At 40.0% G+C, this 22,722-nt stretch overlaps 1 protein-coding gene across 1 annotated transcript in view; it reads right to left on the bottom strand.

Annotated features, from left to right (window-relative positions):
* The window catches only part of gas2l1 (growth arrest-specific 2 like 1), a 31,066-nt gene that overhangs the window by 3,451 nt on the left and 4,893 nt on the right, over nucleotides 1–22,722 (bottom strand). Inside the window, exons 2-4 of the mRNA XM_084728896.1 lie at nucleotides 13,708–13,815; nucleotides 4,307–4,403; nucleotides 2,047–2,356 (exon numbers count right to left, since the gene is read on the bottom strand). Coding sequence (XP_084585022.1) covers nucleotides 2,047–2,356; nucleotides 4,307–4,403; nucleotides 13,708–13,815 — 515 coding nt within the window. The remainder of the gene's footprint in view (nucleotides 1–2,046; nucleotides 2,357–4,306; nucleotides 4,404–13,707; nucleotides 13,816–22,722) is intronic.

Below are 22,722 nucleotides of genomic sequence, written 5' to 3' on the forward strand. Positions count from 1 at the left end.
TTGTCAAAAATATTTACACATCCTTTATGAATATTGAAATGTTCTTTTGGAGAGAGGAGGGAAGACGCACAGCAAAGGGCCACAGGCAGAAATCAAACACCTGGCCGCTGCTGAGGACCGATAGCATCTGTACATGGGCCACACATTCTACCAGTGGAGTTACCGGGATGCCTTGAAATTTTTTCAATACTCATTTTCCACGGCATTGATATTCTGGTACCAGCTGTGCTGTCTCGTGCTCACTTGTCTCTGACAGTGAGCTGACACACATGCCACTGCAATGTCCACATAGCCCTGTCTCCTCTCACTTACTCAAAGTGGTGTCTTCTTGTCACTAGCCTCGTCTGCTCTAGCTGATTTCAGTTGGCATGTTATAGCTTTGTTGTATTTATCTTAAAAAAAATAATAATAACATTTTGTCAATGTTGTGTCGATTTCTTTTCTTTTTTTGAAAATGGTATTGAATATCAGTATTTTTATTTAAATGTATAATCAGCTCCTGGAGTTCACTTACAGGAAAAACAAACCTAGACAGATTTGATGGGTAGAGATCAATAGAGTAAATTAGATATTTAAAGACCCAGTACAGCCTTGGAAGTATTACTTATTTGTTTGGCTATGAAAGTTTGAGGTGTACTCATATATACATATAACGTTATACTCTATTTACTTAAGAAAAAAGCATTTGGTCTGTTTTTCAACTGAACATGATAGAGCATATTTGTCTGTTATACCCCGAGAATTATACCTATTTCTAAGGTTGTTTGCTGATACTGATACTAGTAAAAGAAATACAATCTAAAATGCAGGATTGTGTATCGATGCACAGGGCTCAAAATTAACTTTTTCCTTCAGTGTCCTGCAACTGTCCCAAATTTTACTTTCAGTTGTCCCAGACTCAACAACCAATGTCCCACATTGACATTCTTTTTTTCATTTTGCATGATGAAAATAGTTTAAGGAAACATGTATTAGAACATTACTACCTATTGATATTGCAACTGTTTAGATCACATTTTTTGCCTTTTAATGATAGCTTTATTACACTGGATTTCTAAAGTTATCCTCAGAAATAAGTTATATATATATACATATATGTTCAGGCATGGTAATTTGCCCACCTGTTGACCTACTTCCCCAGTTAGCTGTGAACAGTTGTCGAGGGATAGTTGTCAGATTAGTCTTTATCTGCCTGGTCTGGCGCACTTGAGAGGGGATGCCCCACCCACACAGGGTTAATTCGAATGAGCTGTTTGTTGCCTTGACGTCGGCCTGAGCCATCATTCAGCGCAGAAATGATCCACAAGTTGGACAGAAGCCAAGGTAAACCACCACATAGTTAAACAATGGCGCCTCCACACCCTGACATATAGGGAAGGTATGTGACCGACTAAACCTTTTAACAGTTTCATAAAGAGCATAAGCAGACCTGATTGTCTTTATGTCCCATAGGAAGAGCCACGTATAATGATGTTAACATGCCACTACTCTGATGTGAGCAGCCTGGACACAACTCTATCACTGATATATCACTTTAGAAGCACATCAAACTGATGTGTGGTTTCTTTTATCACTGGCTTCACACTAATTCAGACCATCTGTTTGCCATGGAGAGAGAAGAAGCAGCTCGCACAGAATCACAGCCATCTTTATACGGTCAATGGTCTAATTAACTAAATGAAAGTAGAAGAGAGGAATAAAAAGAGAGCAGAGTTAACATGTTTGGGGTCTTCCTTGTAGCCACTAGGATGTGCTTTAGGGTGGCTGTGTGAGATGGATTTATCTGGCCAATGTCACCTGAGATTAGATAAATCTGCTCTGGTCTAATCTGTGGCTTCCTGACATGTGTGTTTGTTGTGTATATTCCCACTCGTTTGTGTGTGTGTGAATGTGCCTTTCTGTCTGCCTGTTTGTCTGTGGGCACAAAAGAGCAAACAGCAAAATCTGAGCGTGGCCTGCCAGGCTACTTGAGAGAGATTAATTTCTTATCATGGTAACACACTTATCCCAACACTTATCCGCACAGTTGCGTAGACACACACTCACCTGAGAGGATTAAAGTGGCGGGGTTCTGAGCGGTCTCGTGGCGGCCGTGGGAGAAGGGCGCGTGCTGCCCCGGAGTCGAGCTCGGTGGAGCCAGATGGGTTCTGAGAGCGTCCGGACCGTGTGGAGGAAGAAGAGGCACATGGAGCAGAGGGGGGCTCCAGAGAGCGCCTGTCAGGGGGTTTGTAGGGTGCTATGCCCTCATTTCGCCAGTGCGGACCGGGGCTGGTGGAGCGGGAGGAGTGGGCACTCGAGGACTTGCTCTGGCCTCCCTGACTTTGGCCACTGGCTTTAGCCTGGTGGTAGCGATGGGCTGGGGAGACAGATTGAGATCAAGTGTTTAAGACAGGCCTCTATCCAACATATCCAACATTGTCAGCCTGAACAATAAGCAAGGATTAAAGTCATTTAGAGGTCCAGAAATATATCAGAGCTAACCACATCAATGTCATCAAGTGCTTAGATAGGAGCAGAAGATTACATATTTTATACTTCCCTGGATCCAACTAAAGAAATGCTGATGATCCCACAATTTAGGGAGAACATTTATAGAACATAAAAGGTCTACTTCTGTGATCACTTAATGCTCCATGATCTTCACCATGGCCTCTTGTGGTTAGAAATATAACACCAATTATGACTTCAGCTAGTGTCAGCTGTCCAGGCCAGACGCTCGGCCCTTGACATCACCACTTGAGCAGCGGTTTGAACCCATATCGAGGATAAAGATAAGGAGGGATGGTCTCACCCAGCATAGTTATGAACATGAATCACTGTGCTCTGTGATACATGCTCATAACTATGATGGGTTGTGCTCTGCATATAAATACATCAGTGCATAAAATGCATCAGTAAATACCTCACTCATGAATTTTGAAGCTTTTTCATATCTTTAAAAAATGCAGTTGCCAGTGTTGTGCATGAAGACACTAACAGAGCCCATGTTCATCAACAGGCTCGTGTTTTTGGTGAATGGTGGACTAAACGGATCAGTTTTCAACTGATGAATGTGAACATCATTTATGAGTGTTCATGTTTATGCATGTCATCAGCTAATGAAAAAAAGTCTAATGCACACTCATAGCAGAGAGACAGTGCCTGTATTTGGAGAGAAGTGTTAGTGTGATATAAAAACTTTCTTTGACCATGCAGAATGAAGTGTATGACCTGGGCTACGCTGCAGACTGGAGTATCTGTAACAGTGAGAAATAGACAGATAGATCCACTCATCTCCTCTATCTTGTCTCTCTCTTCATCAACTGGCAGTTGTCATACCTTATGACGCATTCAATTTAAACTGGAAAGTCGGAATTTCAGAGTTCCAACTTGGAAATTTCAACAATATGTGTTCAAATTTGCTGTCTGCTATAGTGTAAAACATTTTTAAATTGTTAATAACAATAGATATGAGCTATCCTGGCTATCGAATCAATACAAAAACATGAATATTGTACACCATTTAGGACATCACTGTATAGACTCCAGTGTCCATGGTAGGAGGAGGCTCTACTTAAAATAAAAATTAAAACAACAGTAAAAGTGACTAATTAGTTCACTTTTGGGACTGTGAATTTACTTCAAAATTCTAAATTTGGAACTCTAAACATGAACATTTTAATCTCTATGAACTGAACTTTGAGCCGAACACGCCGAACACAAGTCACTTAGTTGGATTGATAATGAGCCACGCCCTCATGGTGTAGTTTGTTTACAGCCTAACATCAACTTTTTACTTCTGCTGATTGCATTTATGCTTCAAAAATCATAAAAGAGTTGTTTGTTTGTCAAGATTATCTTGCCGAACAAAATGTGTAAGTATCATAAAATTGTATTTGTTTTACAAAGCTTATTTCCGGCACTAACCCAAAATCCAATGCAAAAAGGTTTTTTGTGTTGAGATGAGTTGTGACACAAATGTGTTGTGGGATCAGGTAGTGGTGGAGGAATTAGTCAGAGTGAGTGCATATTTCCCATTACAACCTTGCATCATTTTATAGACCTACATTTCCTGTCTGGAAGTCATTTTGGTCCCATTTTAGTATGAAACAGACTGACTGGGTGACAGAAGACGAAATCAGTCAATGGCAAAAATCTGATGACAATACAGAATTCAGAATGACATAAATTGTAGTTATATGTCTAGACTGAACATACTGCATCACATGTGAATCACTTGTTTCTAACTTTAAATGTGTCACAAATTATGCAACACTAAGACACAACAAGGAATGAGCTGACGAGAAGGAATAGGAAGTGACCTCACCAAAAGCAGCACAACGGCACGGGTCATGCTTGTCCAAATAGTGCTCTAATGTGTCCCAGCCCCCTCCAACACGCACCATCACATGAGTACGAAGGACCTGAGGGAGGAAGAGAGAAAACAAGGCCTCAATAGATAAACAGAGAGTAACATACACATTCATGCACAAATAAAATGGCTAAACCTTTTGATATCCGGCACTACCACACACGCTGCACAAGTCAATAGATATGCAAATTCCACAAGTGGGGCAGCTTGCTGAAGGCTGGCCAGCCTTCAGTGTTACGTAACATCTAGATGCACCCCTGCCTGTGCCCCTGACTCTCTCTCCCCCACACCTCCCCCTTCTCCCACATCACCCCCAGCTGCTGCCATTATGAGGGCCGCTCATTGCCATGCCAACTCACAATTAAACAGAGTATGGTAGCATTATAAAGAGCCAAAGTGCTGTGAAAGACATTCTTTTTTTGGCATCTCTCTCTCTCATGCCTCTCAGCTGGCTTCCCCATGTTTTCAGAGGGGAGCAGGGTGAATTAGCATGGTAACAACTCACCCCTGCTGTCCTCCCTGCTCCTCTCCCTGATAACTGAAATCTCAGCTGAGAGGGAGGGGGCCTGGATAGCCATAACAGAGGGGGGTCGGTGGATATGTCACTTCCTACTCTCCTCTCTTCTGTGAGGCACACACATCCACAACATCAGACCAAAGAGCCTCACTGCCTCCAGGCAGAAGCTGCCTTCGCTGAAGCAACACAATTTGACTGATGCGAGCGCCCCGTGGATGCATCCCCCCGCCTTGGGTTGTGTAACAGGGTCTGCCAGCCACATGTTTTAAAGGTTGCACCCGTGTCTCAGAGGGTATGCAAGGCAAAGCAATGATGGTGCATCTGTGTAGGCTGGCACAGAATCACAGGTGGCACAGCATCTCATCTCCTGGTCACTGGCCGTGGTCACACAGAGGCCACAGACGTGATGGCATGTGTACCAAAGTCTGTCTGACCCCACCTTCTCTCTAATACAATCCCTGCCAATCCACTACAAGTCTTTTCATCGGCCTTGCTCCCCTACTACATCAAATCCGTCAAAACAGCTGATCTGCTTATCTCTATCAGACCTGAGAGTATAAACTGCTTACTCTCCTCCGCTGCCCTGGCCTTATGTCAGTAACAGGTTTACTGTTTCTGTGATGCTGTGTGACCATCATGTACCAGCAGTGAAAAGCACGGCTGCATGAGCTTCATGTCATATTTCGATCAGCACTGATATACATTTCCATCATAAAGGTCCACTGTCAGACATCTACATACTGCAGAGGTATGAAGCTGCAACAGGAAGTAAGGACGGAGGTGGTATTTCTCCCCCTAGTCTCAGGGATTATTTCCCTTCTGCCCAATTATAAACAATAGTTCTTTAGTGTGACAGTGGATATGAGGCTAAGGGTACAAGCAATGACAAGTTCACAAATTAGTGTTAACTTAAAACTAGCATTAGCCACTTGAGCCCCATCATCTAATTTACCCTAAACACCTGGTTTGATTATATAAATATTAAAGCCACTACAAGGAGTAATAGGAGAACATGTGTGAAACTATTAAGGATCTTGCTTTGTTTTTGTTTTTGTTTTTGTTTTTTTTTGTTTTTTTTACTTTTTTTTGTTTTTTTTACTTTTTTTTTTTTACTTTTTTTTAAGTCCTAAAGTGAAAACACATTGAGTATTGACAAACCAGACATGTTGGAGAAATTGTGGGGATGAGGAGCCAAACCACCACCACATTTTCTGGAGCTGCCCCAAGATACAACTATTTTGGGAAAGTATTCGGAGAATCATGCAGCATATTCTTTTTGACATGCACATCACCTCATTTAGCTGATCTGCTAGAACAATGACAGGAAGCAACAGATACCTCCTGAAATTACTGACATCAGCAGCAAAAAAAAAATTACTTGTAAATGGTTTCAGACTGACCCACCTGCAGGAGAGACTTTGCTTGAAGGAAACACTGACTTTCCTACTGAGACTGAGAAATGACTTGTACATCACAAGACAGACAATATAGATAAAATTTGGAATGTGGTTGGTGGCTTATTGTTTAAAATGTCATTTAAGTTCCTTATAATGTATAATGCTCTACCAGTCATGAAGAGCTGGATGTAAATTATGCAGTGCTGTATAAAGATCTCATGTCCATACAGTATTCCATTATTTATTGTCTGTTAGATGGAAGTTTATGGATGACATAGTGCCTGGAAATGTTGTTGCTGTACTGACATGTGGTTGTTTATATAAAAAACTAAAATAAAATTTAAAGTTACAACAGGAACAGAGGAATAGACCTTTTTCAACAAAGCAGACACACTTTTTCTTTGTCTAAGCAGTTTACAGAAGAGATCTGCTGTCTGACTCTATGATCTCTTATTTTAGTTTTTGCACGATACTATAATAGAGGTGTTGATCTGACATAAATCTTTATAATGACTCTGTTATTGTTTTTTAACTGTCAAGGAGGAGTAGCTGTCGCAATGGAAACTGCTACTGGGAATGCAAATAAACAAATATCTTTGTGTAACTGGAGTGAGATAATTGCATGACTATAAAAATAATTATCTCAGGGTCTTCAAATGGTAACTGCACAGTACTAATTTCCAGACCGTTAGCTTATCAATTAACTCTGTTTATAGATTTGTAGTCATCTAACAACAGAATTTGCATAGAATGTGTAGCATTATAATTAATAAGTTTAAAGAGGCTGGGTGTGATAAGAGTTTCACACAGTGGATAACCAGGAGTATCACAGCATGGTGCACTTTGGGGAGCTGAAGAGTTTCTAGAATATGAAAGATAAATGTGACTTGGATAAATATGAGTTTTAGGTGCTTACAGCTAAGGGACTATTATAGGAAGGATATCAAAATAGAACCCTCTGTGGAGGTGAATGGTGTAATCCAAATTTCTACGACGGCATATAAAATAGAATTATACCAACTCTTTACCAAAATCTGATGCCAAACATTAAACTAAATATACAAAAGAAAAATGGCAATCAGAGTTCATCATCAGACGGTTATTGGCAAGATGTGGCGAGTACATCTGACATCCACAAATTCACAGATTTCAAGGGAATTCTCTTTGAAAATGTGGTTGTTAATAATAAAAAAAAAGCTATAATCAGGGTAAAGTAGACCGACTGATTTAGTTGATGAAACTGTAAGAATTGCTGGAACACTAAAAATCTTTCAAAAGAATATTTTTTTGTGTTTGTGTTATTTTATTTTTGGGTTTGTTTGTTTTAAGCCATATAGTACAAATGCTGAAATCCTCAATAAAAACTAAATTGAAAAAAACAAAACAAAAGCAGATGTATGCAGCTATCATAGCCTACATATTTTTGGATCTAAACTTGCAGCATTATAAGAAACTGAATGATAAAATTATAGTATAAAAACACTTAAATCAAGCTTATTATGGATTCCATACAGAGATACTGAGGAGTGCGCTGTGGCTAAAAAACATGTTTTGGGACCATGTTCCGCTTTAAATCTATGGCTTAGCTGCCTAATTTCCAAACCACTGAAGGGGTATCACAGTCTTTAGCAGCCTTGAGAGACCCAGTCCTTGTTTCTATGGCAACAGTGAACAGAGAGACTTCTTGTCATCATTGCGGGGGCGTGCTGAACCAATTTCTTCTTCAAAATCTTGCTGGTGAGTTCGAAAATTAAGCCCATGGTCCATTTCAGCTGTTGTGCCCCACGGCTGAGGGCATCTCGTCCCTCCCTGGGGACAAAGACGCCTTATTAACTCCCCCCCTCTGTTCATACGGCCCGTTCACCCATTTGCTTTCTCCACTTCATCCCCTCGTTCAGCCCGAGATCATTGTCAGGGCTTCGGCAGCTGAATAGGGGCTTGTTGGCTTTCAAACCGGCTGCCCGCTTCCTCCCCTCAGAAGAATAAGGGGAGTGTGCTGGCTGCACTTGTTAGCTGCTGGGGCATATGCATAATCACTGTCGTCCCCAGAGAGGAATCAGGAGAGGGCGGAGACAGCGTGAAGAGGGCTAATCTGACAAGTCAAAGGCTCAAATAGTCACACACATTCCAACAGGCACGTTTAGATATGTCCATCATATTAACAGGGCTTAAACAATCCATCTTAGGAACTGCAAGAAAATTATTAGGGAAGAAGAGGTCAGAAAATGAAGAGGGTTGTGTATTTGTTTTTTTCTGAACAACAACAACAACAACAATAATAAGAATAATCTTTATTTGTATAAAACCTTTCATTCTAAAGGGAGAGAGGTTGCTTTTTTTTTTCTTTTTTTTTGGAGAACAGTAAAGGGTGTTTTATTTTTTTCCTTGCCCTAAATTTATTCTTCAGTCTTCCCTTGCAGGACAGATTTTTAAAAAAGAAAAAGAAAAAAGAAAAGTAGCTGCTGATGGCGTTAGTGTGAGTAATGTTTCATGAATGTGTTTTTATGACGCACACGGAAAATGCAGGAGAGGACAATCCTGTGTCTTTTTCAAGATTTTATCACAGAAAACCACTTTATTCTGCATCATAACTGAGAGTAAAATCAGGTAATATTGTCATATTATTACACTGGCCTCCATTTTAAGTCCTTTTACTTAGTCTCTGAAAAATAGAGGGCTAGAATATTAATCACTTTAGTAAAGGCATACTATGCAGGAAACAATGCAAAAAAAAAAAAAAAAAAACAATGTATAGGCTGAAAGAAAAAAATAATTTTGCCTCTGATTTTTGATTTGATTTTGATCAATTTTTGATTTAATATTGAAATTGTGGCACCCCATAGTTGTAAAGCAATCAAATTTGTGGATTCAGTTTAAAGGAACTGAGATGGCTCGCACATGATCCAGAGTTTAAACCAAACTGTAGGATCCAGATTTAGGTCTTAGTCAAGGTATTACTGCTTACTACTGGACAAATTTAATACTGGACTACATAGTAAAATACAATTTGAAAAAGCATGCCTTTCTATGTATTTATGGTGCTTTTTTTTAAAGAAATTGTGAAAAATTATGCGACTGCCGAACCTAATGATATAATAATATAATAATAGAATTAATGGGACAGGCAGACACTAGTAGCTCTAAATCTGTAGCCTCAAAACTTCAGCAGGGAATTATAAAACATAGGGGATGAGTTAAAGAGTTAAATTAATAAAGAATAAAGAGGTAAATGATAAAACATCCAGTGAACAATGGGAGAACATATGTCAAACTATTTTCTCTACATCTTGTTCCATGTATTGGTGGGAATTTGGTGGAAGAATCTAGTTTGTTTCTTCATGACTCTTATAATGAAAACATCTTTCATATGGACAAACCAAATATTTGGAGAAATTCTGGAGATGAAGAGGCAAACTACTGCCACATTTTTTGGAGCTGCACCAAGATACAACTGTTTTAGGGAAGTATTTGGTGAATCATATGACATGTTTTCCCACTGATGTGCATAACTGCCAGAAAATAACCAAAAACAACAGGTAACTCCTGAAAATATGACCTGTAACAGCAAAAAATATTTTAAGTCCTTTTATATAGTGTTTGAAAAAACAGAGTGGCTGGAACATTTATCTTTTTTAAAGGCATACTGTGCAGGATTTTCCTAAAAAACAAACAAAAAAACAATGAATAGACCCACTATGACTCTAGAAGTGTGTGAAGTGTATTTTCTAATGTTTTTTCTGCGTTTGGGATGTTTCTGGGGTTCATCCTGTTCAGCAGTGGTGTGTACCCCGCAGCCAATGCAGTACGCAGGCTTTGAGGTCAGGACTATAAAAAAACGTAGCAACCAACTGTTCCATTGCTGTTTCTGTCTCTCCCCTCAGCTCTCTGTCTGTGAGAGCTACAGAGATACAGACACACACACACACACACACACACACACACGCTTCAGCTGTATTCATTTAAAAACAGGCATTGTGTGAAAGTGTAAGAGTGTTTATTTGCACTTTACAACTGCTGTGAAAAAATCTAAAAATAATTCACTGCTTTGTGCTCTGCTAATGCAGGTCCTTCTCTTAATTCCCTCTCTATGTCTCTCTCAGTCTCTTGTTTGATGAGACGGGGTGGAGGGGCCAACTTTGAATGGTGCATTTAAAAACAATCATGTATTCCACTAAAAAAGGTAAACTACCTTCTACCTTAAATTCACCATAAATTTGTAAATATCTCATTCCACTTCCTAAGTGTGCATTGGTAGCCGTAGTGGAAATGATTATTCCATTAATAAACTGGATCTTATGTTAGATTAAACCAGCCTAAATTATTTATGCTTTCTGTATTTTACTTATTAAAGGTGAAATTATTTGCATTAACTCAACACTATATTTTAAACTGCTAGGTTGAGGGTATTTTCTAAATCAAGGACAGACTCCAGAGAAAGGGTAACATCATGCTTTTTTCAAAAAAAGGGAAATACAAGATTCAACTTCTGTCTGCATTCAATAAGTTTGTGCAGTATTTTATTGTTAGTCCTCCTAAATTCAGTACACATGAGACCTTTGATCCTCATTGCCAAATAATTCACAAATGAGAATTACTGAGAACACGAGCTCAGCAGATTCCTCTGGTTCCCAGGCCACCTTTGAAGACTTCTGGAGTAAACGGAGAGCTCACTATGAAGGCAGAGAAGGTGAAGCTATATCCTAAATAGGGGTGTGCCTTTGATTTCATCACATGTCTGGACTGAGTGGTGCCCTGAAGAAATATTGACACTACTTCCAGTTAGACAGGCCTATAATGTAAATGCAGACAAGTTGGAACACCATCCAAAGAGTCCATTAATCCAGCTAGGGATACAGTTTAGGTAAGCGAGACCAAATCGATCCCTGGTATCCACCAGCCTTCCTGTACAGTCCTGGGAGGCTTGATGTGGGTACAGTGGCAGCTCTTAAACTGAAACTGAGACAAACAACCCAGCAGAAACAGGCTAGAGCCAAGATAAGGGCAAACGCAGGAAATGACCTAAAGCTCTAATTGTGTCTCAGTGGAAAGAAGTACAGTCCTGGGAGTGGGCCACATGAAGGCAGCGTGTAAACACTCACATGAGAGAGAAAAATCACAATAAGACTCTTACATATACTGCAGGGCACAAAATTAGCCCAGTGCTGGTAATAAATATGATAGTGGCCGGTAGATTTGCTTCACTCTCTAGCCAAAAAAAAATCTAATAGTAATCTATTGAGTGGCTGGTAAAATTTGAACATTCACTAAGAAAGTAAATTTTGCACCCTGACACACTGCACAGTTCACTGGGCGGTGATGCAGCCAGGCAGCTCAGTGGTTTATCTGTTGCTACATGACCTTGTCTTCCATGAAACAACATATGACACCATATGCCAACACCGTATGGCTCCATACAATTACTGCAGGCCTCACAGTCCTCTGTGTTACATATGCGCCAAAGTAGCTTACTCGGTATATAATCAGCTGAACATGTAGTGTAAAAATGATTCACAGGATAGTTCAGGTTTATTACAACTTAGGTCTACTTTTTTTATAGCTTTGGCTGCCGTTTATGTTGGAGATCTGGCAATGTGGCTTCAAGGAAGTCTGAGAAACACAAGCAGTCAGATAAATCAGACTGTTCAGTCAGGGAGACCACTTTATGTGGAGGTAAGAAAGTGAGAACACCAGAAATGCTGCTAATAATCCCTTACAGGACAGGAAAATTGTGTGTATATAATTAGCCTGTAGAAAATATGCTCAGTCAAAGTTGAACTAAGCAATCATCAAGAGGCACACACATATTAAAACTGGATTGTATTTTTATGGAATGTGTAGGGATACAATAATCTGGAGAAAAAGTAACCACACATTACCATCCTGTTCCCAGATCTCATTTAAAATTTGAATGAAGATGACAACATCCCCACCATAAATGGGCCTCCTAAGGTGTTCCCACAGACAGAAAATGAATGCAGCAACAAGACAGCAGTGGGAGAGTATTTTTTCATGAAAGTTAAACCAAGAGGTGGATCTGTAGACTGTGATGAATATTTATCATGTAAAGTTTCATCAGTTTCCTTTTTTTTTGCAAATAACTTTGATCAGCTTTGTGGGTTTGTTTAAAACCTGTATGATAGTTGTCTTTTTTGCTCCATCTGACTTGTTCATTGTGATGGTGCCTTGTTCCCAGATCTCAGCAATTAACACAATGTTGTAATTACTGACAAGAATGATGAAACTCCTAAAATAATATTGCATTCATATAATCCTCAGATGGTCCCGTTTCCAGAGTTTGTAAAGTCACTCTTGCAAACTTTGGTGTGTCCATGAGATTTTCAGTCTTAATGTTGAAACACAGATGCTATAAAGGGTAAGGACTCTTGGTGTTGTATTGTTGTAGCATCTGGCTGATGAGCTGGTTGAAACTAGCATACCAGTGAAGATACATGTCACTATTTAAGTACGCTGAAACATTACGCTTTATATTACAAAGTGCTGCACCCTTAAACCACTAAAATATTGCTTTATCTGATGAGTTAATAACTAACTAATTGAAGTCATGGTCAGGTACATGGACAGCAACCAACTCTTACAACTTCATACCATCTTAAAAATTACATGTGAGTAAAAAATTGATATGCAGTATATGAATTAATAAAAAGTTATCAGCCAAATATACTTTTGTCAGCCTTGTTTCTGTATATACGGCATCAACAGATAACAACTCAGCAAATCGTGCACCAACATTTCCACTGACTTTCCGGGTTGCTTTTCTGACTTAAGGGCGTGTTCACGTCAATTTTCCCAGATGAGAACTAATTTTTCAGATTATTCTGAAACAACATGATAGCAGGATAAGACCCAGGTTACAATCAACTAGAGTTATTGTTTAAGTGGAAGGTAGAGGAACAATTATTATTTCATTTGGTCTTATGTACAGCGTGTGTAATGTTAAGTAGCCTAATCAAAGGCAGTTTACTTTTCCAAGTTGTATTAATAATATTGCAGACATTAAGTCTGAATTAAAAACCATGTTCAAAAGACTGTAATTTAGTCAATGAAAGCAATTAACTAACATAATTATGTCCTTCCTGTCCACCTTAAAGGTCAAGTAAGCAAGAATGAAAGTTGATTGTTGAGTCTCACTCCCAGGCTGTCATTTTGAGAATGAGACTCAACAATCAACTATCTTACTGACCTGTGATTGACCATAGTGTCCCAACACAGGCCAGGTTTCCTACAGCCTAAAAACAGCCAAGAGGACGAGCAGAACTCAAGTTTTCTCTCAAACCATCGAAAATGACATGATGCTTAATGAATTATACTAAAAATAAACTACCAACCCCAGCTTTAATCTACAAACATAAAATGTAGAGACAGAGACCTTTCTTCTGGTATCTGTGACAGATAATTCTGTTTATGGTGGTTATAGGACCTACCCTTATGAAGATCAGTGCACTGGAGTCTCCAACTTTGTACTTCCCCTCTGACACCTTGATCATGGGAAACTGAGCTGGACAGGAACACCGGCCCAGAATCTCACGCACCTATGGAGAACAAAACAGAGCAGATTAACACACAACATGACACATCCGAGAGGAACCTGACAAAGATCTCTTCCTGTTCTTCAGGTCAGTGCCCCCACATGAGATCATATTTAGTCACATATCTGTAAATGTGGTCAAAGCCCCGCTGGTCCCGAGCACTATGTGTCAACAACACAATGAGTCTGTTTTATGGTGTGAGGACTGAGCAGTCTTGGCTGCCTGAGTACACGGGGGTGTTGAATGAGTGTGCATGTCATCTTCCTGCCAACTTTTCTCTCCAAGCACCTACTGGGTGACAGAGTACCCCGCCCTGCTCTCTTCCCACATTAAAAGCCCTTCTTCATCTCATCTCTCATCTCCCGAGAACATTTTGGTAATTTTGTTCCCCACAGAGTGTCACAGAAGCACAAAAATACATATGTGGACATGCAAATGAATACTCTCCTTCTCTCCCTCTCCAGGCTGTAACATGACAATGTTTCTGCTCGTGACATCATGAACTGAGGAGAGAAAGAGCTCAGAAACCAGACTGGTGGTGGTGGTGATGATGTCAGCAGGCCCGTGCTGCCAGCTGGGTTTTGAATCGAGAGAGTCAGAGCCGGTGCCCTTGCTGTGGTCGGGCGTGCTTATTAGGCAACTGGAGTCAGACACAACTGCAGGGTGGAGTGTTGCACAGGCCTGTGCTCTCACAGGATTGGACAACTTTGATGTTTTTCTTGGCGTCTCTCTCAGACAAAAGGCGTATGCACACTTGTCGACCACGAGGGAGAGAAACTAAAAAGGCAAAGTGGAAGAGAAGAAGAACTGGGGCCGTATTATAGAAGCTTCCTATCTGAAGTCTTATGTTAAAATAGCAAGAGTTAAGATAGCTTGGATTTGTCCAAAGTTGGTGGTAAAGAAGCAAATCCTAACTAACCTTACCAATTCTTTATTGTCTCTGCTACTTTTCTTAACTCGCTGAGCTAAACAACTTGGTTAATTAAACACTGAAAAAATGGTGCAAAAAAGAAAACAATGGGCACTGATGAGTTAGAAGTTTGGTTTGGTAACATCTGTAGAGAAATTAAAAGATGTTCATTTTTTTTGGAAAATTACAATGCTAACTTGGAAAATAAAAGAAAGAGAGTGGGCTAAGACAGCAGGTTCAGTCTCTGCCATATCCAACATCAATTGTGTAAAAGCAATAAAAGCAGAAATAAAGACTAAATGAGTTACCTAATACTAACGTTAGCTACTGTTAGCAAACACTACCATTATCTAGTTAGTAAGTTAGTTTCAATGACAGGAGAAGACTTTAGGAAGTTATGATGCTTGTATAATATATATTTTCAATCTTAATTTAGAAACTGAACATTGACTTGGAACTGTTCAGTAGTCATCAGTCATGTTTTTTTTCTTAAATGAGGTCCTACTCATTACCAAACGGTTAAGATAGGATCTACAGTTATGGAGTTTCTGTAATACGGCCCCTGCTCCCTAATTGTGCGTGCAAGTGTGGCCATTTCAAAAGGGAGGAGTGTATTATTGATATTTGAGTGGTCAAATGACGTGTTGGAGGAAAATTTCAGGTTGTGAGCTCCCACCCACTGGTTGTTTACGGTACCCTTCATGCTGTATACAGGGCTGAGGGGGGCATGGTGTGTGTGTGTGTGAGCAGGCTGGCCTATAATACATATTCTATGGTGTATTCAGAAGATTAAGGAGGCACCATGTTATTTTCGTGAAAACAGCACCCTTCTTTCTTCCCCATGCTAATTAAAGAGGGTGGGATCAGTGCTAAGCTTTAGCATCTCACCTGCCTCTGTGTTCTCCCTCTCACCTGCCTTTTTATCCAGCCTTCTTCTCTCTCTCATCTGCTTTGTTGTCTACGAGCCTTTATTTTTAGCCCGTGCACTAGCTGACTGGGCCTATATTTGTCTTCGCTTTCCTTGTTTTGCTTACATTTTCTACATCTGCTCGCTCCCTCTCTTTCTCTCCGCTCTGTCACTCCGTCTTTCATTCTGTCAGAAGGTGGACGAGCCCTGCTTGGAAAAACCCCAGCTAGTGAGTTCATGGAAAGATTTCTATGGCAACAGACACACACATAGCCTTACCCTTCCCGTTTTAACTGTACACTTTGCCTTCTTTTTTTTCATTCTTGCTACAGTGGAGCCTTTCTCTCGCCCCTGAGCTGTACAGCTGAGGTCATACGTTTTCCTCCAGAGGGTAAATGAAGGAGTCACACACTGTGTCTCATATGAGACTCTGAGTACAATCAAGTGTTTTAATAATATCCTAATCAATAGCAGCCCTGACATTTGAAATATTTACTCTGTGGAAGCTTTGGTATGAAAAGTGTGCACTTCCCATGTCTTCGCTGTGTCAACAATGGGTACACTCAGACACACTGAAACCAAAACACACACTCTTTCACATAGACTGAGATAAAGGGGGAGGAGAGAGTGACAAGGTCATGCAGGAAACATGCGGAAGTGGAGCTGGAACACTGAGAAAAACTGAAGGATGAATTATGGATGCATGCTGGTCAAATGGGAGACGCTTTCAGCAAGAGCTGCAGATGTTTGAGAAGGAAAAGAGAGAAAAACTGAACAAGCAGCAACTGAACAATCGACAGCACGCCCCTACACTGGGAATCTGCTGTATCTATCTTAAGATAGGAATGCAGAGTTGTTTTGGCTTGAATGGAGAGAGAAAACATTTTCATTATTAAGAGACTGCTAGCCTGTGACATTTCCTGTGAATTGAGCAGCTGAGCAAGTTTATTGCACAAGAACATTTAGAGTACATATTGCTTTAATGATTTCACTGCTCTGGTCACGTCACATCTGCTCAGAGTGAGTCAACAACATCTTTGTGCCTTTCCTTCCTGACCTGCAAACATCTGAAGGACCATTCATGGAAGAGATAGGCTGAGACTGAAGGCTGAGCAAACCCTGGGGATGAAGAGAGGAAATGGGAGGAGGGAGATAAAGATTTTACCCCCCATTTTCTTTACTGATTTGAAATCTAGACGAATGCTGTATACAGTAATGCTAGTTTGCACCAACAAGTTTTTTTTTTTTTTTTTATTAAATCACTGTGTAACTTTAAATTATGTTGCTGCAAACTTTTAAAAACTAGCTTGAATATTGAGGTTCAATTTAAAACCCTTTAAACATTAGTTTAGTTAAACCTAGATTAAATTTAATTATGTTGCACCAATACTGTACATTCCAAGTTAAAAAAGGGATCCAGTATCAACTTTAAACTCGAATAAAGCTGAGGGACAAACAAGTGAGTCTTATGATGTGTTTCTTCTTTCTTTGACGAGTTGATCCTTTAAAACCATCTGAGAGTTGCTGCGAGGTAGTGTCTTATTTTCTTACTGTGCTGTTTTGCATTTTGCATTGTACTATTATTTGTCAATATGAGTCATATGGAATATTAATTCTGCATACAGGTTATTTTAAAGGAGGAGAAATTAGAGCTTCTCTGCCAAGCAGTCATGTTTAGTTTCAGTAAGTGAGCGTTAACAAGCAAACAATGAAATGCGTTATCATACTTTGCAATGCTGCTGGGGATTGTTGCTCAGCCTTTCTTCCAATTCTTCCTGATGGCCACTTATGGCATCGCGGTGAAAAATGATCCTCCAGTCCCTCATATGCCACCATTATGAAAGAGACTGTTGACAGGACACCTCAAACTGCAAACAATTATGACTCTTTCTATGATGATTTTTTTTTTCCATGAAGGCTTTATATTTGTACAATTTTCCTAGACCTGAGGAAAGTGATTTAAACATCTGTGACATCATCTCAGGCATATGGGCCGAACAGAAATTCATTGGTGGGGCCATCAGGAGAAACATACCGCAGAAGTAAACCCAGAGGCTAGAAAACTTTTTTGGAGTAGGTACCAGGTGAGCAATTGTGTCTGCTGTCCAGTTCAATTATATGTCTATACATTGTGTTAACTCTTTAGTTAGCTATCAACAATGTAACGTTTTATTAAGGAATACAGAGCAGCCGAAAGTTAAGCGTTTTCCTCTGTGTTTACACTTACTAGGTCTCAATACCACTTATATTTATTTTTTATTTATTTTAATTTGGGTAAGCAAGTATCTCTACAGTGATACAAACTAATTTAATTTCAGGTTTACATCAATAAACTTGGATTCACTAAATACAGATTAATTAATCAAATCTGCATTTACTCATTTTAAGAGTAGTTTTTCTAAAGTATGATTAGAATCAGATATTAAACTAATTATTAACTCATATTTGCTGGTGCAAATCAGCCTAAGAATACAGTGTCTTAACATACCAGCATGTGAACAAAGGAATGCACAAGGTTTCCAGTGTTGTTTTTCTCTAATACGTATATTTGCTATTTTATAATTTGAAATCACTGGTTGTTATTTAGTGAATCCACAAAATGTAGGTCTGGTTTACTGGGTCAGGTTTTCAGACTGAGATCCAAATTTCATAAATGTACTTGAAGAAGCCACACATCCGTTCGAATATCTCTCTGTTCCATGAGTCAACAAACAGCGTGCGACCACACAGTTTGCTCAAGTGCAGTCATCAAACATAGGTGTGCTGGCCTGCTGTAACCGGCTCCTTTTATGATTGCAAAGCGAGGGATAATTACTGCCAAACTCCAACAATAAAAACTGAGCATTAGAATAAGTCACTCCACAGGAATTTACACGAGGGTGTTTTCAGGATTAGACTAAGAGGGTGTACGAGAGAATACATGGTAGTTTCAAAAGGTAAAAGAAAATTGGGAGGATTAAAAGATTATATGGCAGATACAGTTCCTACTTTGAAAGTGAATTTCAAAAATCACAACAAGACTCTTCTTAGCTTGTCTTCTTGCCTGGAGGATCTCCTGTCACGACTAGAAACTTCCTAAGATAAAAACAACCTCACCATCAGATAAGCACCGAGAGACAAGACAACTATGCCACTGGGGGCGCCTTGCTTGGCAGGAGGGAGATTTTTTGGAACTTGAGGCGTTATTGCTTCACCACCCACAGTAAGCATTCCTAAAGCCTGTGAACGCATGCTGAAAACAGCTACAGATCAGACTCTATCCTCTATTAAACCACTGGCCTGACAGCTTGTGTAAACTGTTCCTCTGTGGACGACCATGCAACATCTCATAAACATGGAACAGCCTCCTTTGCATGTATTATCTCTTTAATCAACCTGTGGGATGCAGGGGGGTGATAAACGACTGAATGAATGATGATAATGTTGGCGCTGCGGCCTGAGGGGACAAACTGGAGTGATCATGGAAATGCATGTATTTAGAAACTGGTTGCAGGCTGGTCCAACAGGCCAGACTAGCAGAGATGAGATGGAAAAACAGAGCTGTATAAACACCTCAGGGTCATGTATGTCGGTTAATGCCAGTAACCTTCCACAGGGAGAACAGACAAAATAATGCCGTAAGTTATGCTTATATTTTGGCATTGAATGTGAAAAAATAATTAAAGAAATCACTCAACATGGTGGGATATACACATATTTCCTTCCTATGTGAGAGTTACAGGAAGTGGGGTTGAATAAGGAATTTATCCATAGTTAGTGTATTATTTTCAGTACAACGCCATCAGCAGCTTGGAGAAGCGGAGAGGTATACCTGTAGGAAAGCTAAGCAATGTACTGCTGTGGACTGGGTCTGCGGCAAAACCTGTTTTAGCCACCTAAAATATATAATAAAAAAAAGTGTATGCTAAATTTAGAGTATTTTCACAGTTTTACCTTGCAGTCAGAAAGTCTTTTCTGACAGGGAACCACTGTTATTTCACTCTCTCCAAAGCAACTAATCCCTCTAAATATAACGATACACTGGAATCACTGGAAATATGGAAAACAGATCGCCTGACTGTCTCTAAAGGAAACAAAATCCCCCAATCAGTATCTTATTAGCACATTATACCTGAGAAATGTGTTGATTAGTGAGTTTTAGATGTGGTATTTGGACAGAGCCAGGCTATATGTTTCCAATCTTAAACTACAATACATGAGTGGTATCAAGCCTCTCATCTAACTTCCTGCAAGACAGCAAATAAGTATGTTTCACAAAATGTCAAATTATCCCTTCAACTGTAATAACAACATGTCTTTCTATATATTTTTTTCTGTGTTGTGATTTGAAAAATGCAATCATACTTGCTTCAGGGCAGCCCTCATCCACCGTCTCAAGGAAAACGTTCTCTGGAAATCGATGTCTATCTCCTGGCCTCATGATAAATTGCTCTTTGGGGGTTGGGAGGATATAGGAATCTAATGTGCATCGAGTGCTGCAAGGTGAATATCTCTATTATTCATCTACCTCAGTCAAACAGCAGTGTAATCACCCAGTGCAGGAAGTTAAATATCAAGCCACTGTCTAAGTGGTTTGCCAGTTTCTTTTGATGAGGCTCAAGATAACTGAGTGCTCTGCTTGTGGCAACCAAGGTTAGTGGAATTGATGTCCTACTGACTAGACAGTCTCCACCTGAGACCAGCTGGACGAGGCTGCAGGCTGGTGCGGATAATAACCAGACTACTCACGCAGACAGAAGCCTATTCTGATACACAGCCAATTAAATGATAATCATGCAAACGGTCACTGATTGCATCAAACGCTGCGTTTAAGACATAAAGTGGGCAATATGCAAAGTGCGCAGTCAGCTGTTTCCACATGCAGTAACTCTGCTGCATGGAAACAGCGGAGAGGAAGAGTGAGATCTGGTCTGTGCTATAACTGTGCAAAGTCTAAAAAACCTTTAAAATATTAAACCCCCAAAAAACATGGGTGTATGAGACACATAAGTGAGAAACACTGAAGGATGCCACGCTCTCTCAGCAAAGCGTGTGTGAGTGTGACCCAATGCAGAGCATGATGACCTACTTTTCTCTTTCACTCTAGCTGGCTCTGTACTGTAGCTCTCCCTCCCAGAGCAACATCCATTCCAGTCAGGTTTAACAGAGTGTACAGTTAAGTCACTCTAGGCACACTATCTGTTGTCTACGCCCCCTTTATTTATTCCCTGAATGCACAAATTGGACCCCAGGATTAATGGAGCAGACTGTCCATATGCACATAATACACACATTTTCCTTCTTTATTGCCGCCCCTGCTCTGCTGGTGTCTCCATCTAATGTCTCTGTCCATCTTGAGACATCAGCCTATGATTACCTAGCTGTCAACAGTCTATTCACGTCTTCCTCTTCAGCGCCATCAACAAGGCATACTGTTGTGCTCTTTGCTTTATCATCTCTGGCGGAGACCCGGGTGGGGGATGGGAAAGGGGGCTCGTACATATATGAACTAAACAAGGGCTGAATGTTGAAGCCTGGGGTGAGAAGAGATATGAACCAGTTTATATGACCGAGCAAGAAGAAGGAAAGATGTGACTGAAGGAAGGCGACAAAGCCTGTCATTATAGTGTACTGCAGAGATGCCTGTGCATGCAGTAAACATATGAACAATTAGAGTGTGCATTAAGGGGTCAGTAGGTGTCATTTAATGATTACATCTATGTCACGCCATTTGTTTTCACAGCTAAGCCCAGGGCCTAATTGCAAGACCTAGAAAATATACAAAAAGGTAATTTTTCATAGGTAATGACCATGTTTCTTTACCTCAGGCTGCTTTCAGCATATAGAATGTACACATTCAATCGAAGTTGGTCATAATCCCTATATTATGGATCATAGGAAAGAAAATCCCCTAATGCATAGGATAAACTTTATGTGGACGTATAGCCATGTGAACCAGCTGTTGTAAAAAAACATCTCAGGAGGGGGGAAAAGGAACGTCTATCGTTGACTCAAACTATGATGAAGGAAATGAGACGCCAGTACTTCCTCAACTTCAGTGTGGAAAACCGTCCCACAGTGAGATGAGTAATAACCCACATCGAGGCAGATCAGTGGGAGAAACAGTGCCAGTGGATGTTTACACGGAGGCGTGTTGTAACCAAGAAAGTAAACTGGACTGGACAGACAACAGTAAAGATTAAATACCTATTGTATTGCTGATGTGACACACCAACTGTTTGCATTAAGAGTCAGGAGTTAATTGAGTCACGTTACTGTTACATAAGCCAAGTGAGAACAAATAATAACAGGGATGGACACTGAGCCCCTACATGTGGTGGCCAATGTAGATTTCCGGGTTCCCAAATGTAAACATATGTAAAACAGAAAACCTTAACTGTGACTCTTGTGTGCTCACTTTCCAATGAACTGTGATGTGTTGTTTCCTGAAGTCATTTATTGAAAAACGAGTTTAGACTTTTAGGCTAGTTGAGGAAACTGGCAACACACCACAGTACATTACATCCTTAGATGTGTCATATTATAGCCACTTAAATTTCTGCTTGCGTTCACTATGAAATGTTCATTGCATTTCATTGTTTCATAGTCCCCCTTTTGGGTTCTAGTAAACCCATACTTCAGTAGCCCTGACATATTGGTAGCTAGCCACCAATGAGTACTATCCACTGCTTTTGTAGAATGTTGAAATAAAAAGCATGAAGGAATCAGGATGTTTGTGGAACTGTAATGTAACTTTCTGAGGCCACAGGCCACCATTAATGTTGAGCCCCGGGTAGCTTACAATATTTAGAGCTACATTCGCACTGTGACTATTGAAGAGCCAGATGTCCTTCAGAGAACCATGAGTAAGATTTAGTGCCCTCCCCTTCCAAGTGTGCAAAACACAAAAGGCCTTGTTTGGTTTGTCCGTTCTAGGCTACTCTAGAAACATGGCGATGTAACACGCCAAACTCCATGGAAGAGGATTTGTGCTATCTGTAAATATAAATGTCTCATTCTAAATGAACAAAAACACAAAGATTCTTATTTTCAGGAGATTATACACTAATGGGAACATAACTATGATTATATTCCATTTCTGCCATATTCTGAC

Source organism: Lutjanus erythropterus, chromosome 10 (assembly GCF_056507025.1).
Source record: "Lutjanus erythropterus isolate fLutEry1 chromosome 10, fLutEry1.hap2, whole genome shotgun sequence".
NCBI classification, from domain to species: Eukaryota; Metazoa; Chordata; class Actinopteri; order Lutjaniformes; family Lutjanidae; genus Lutjanus; species Lutjanus erythropterus.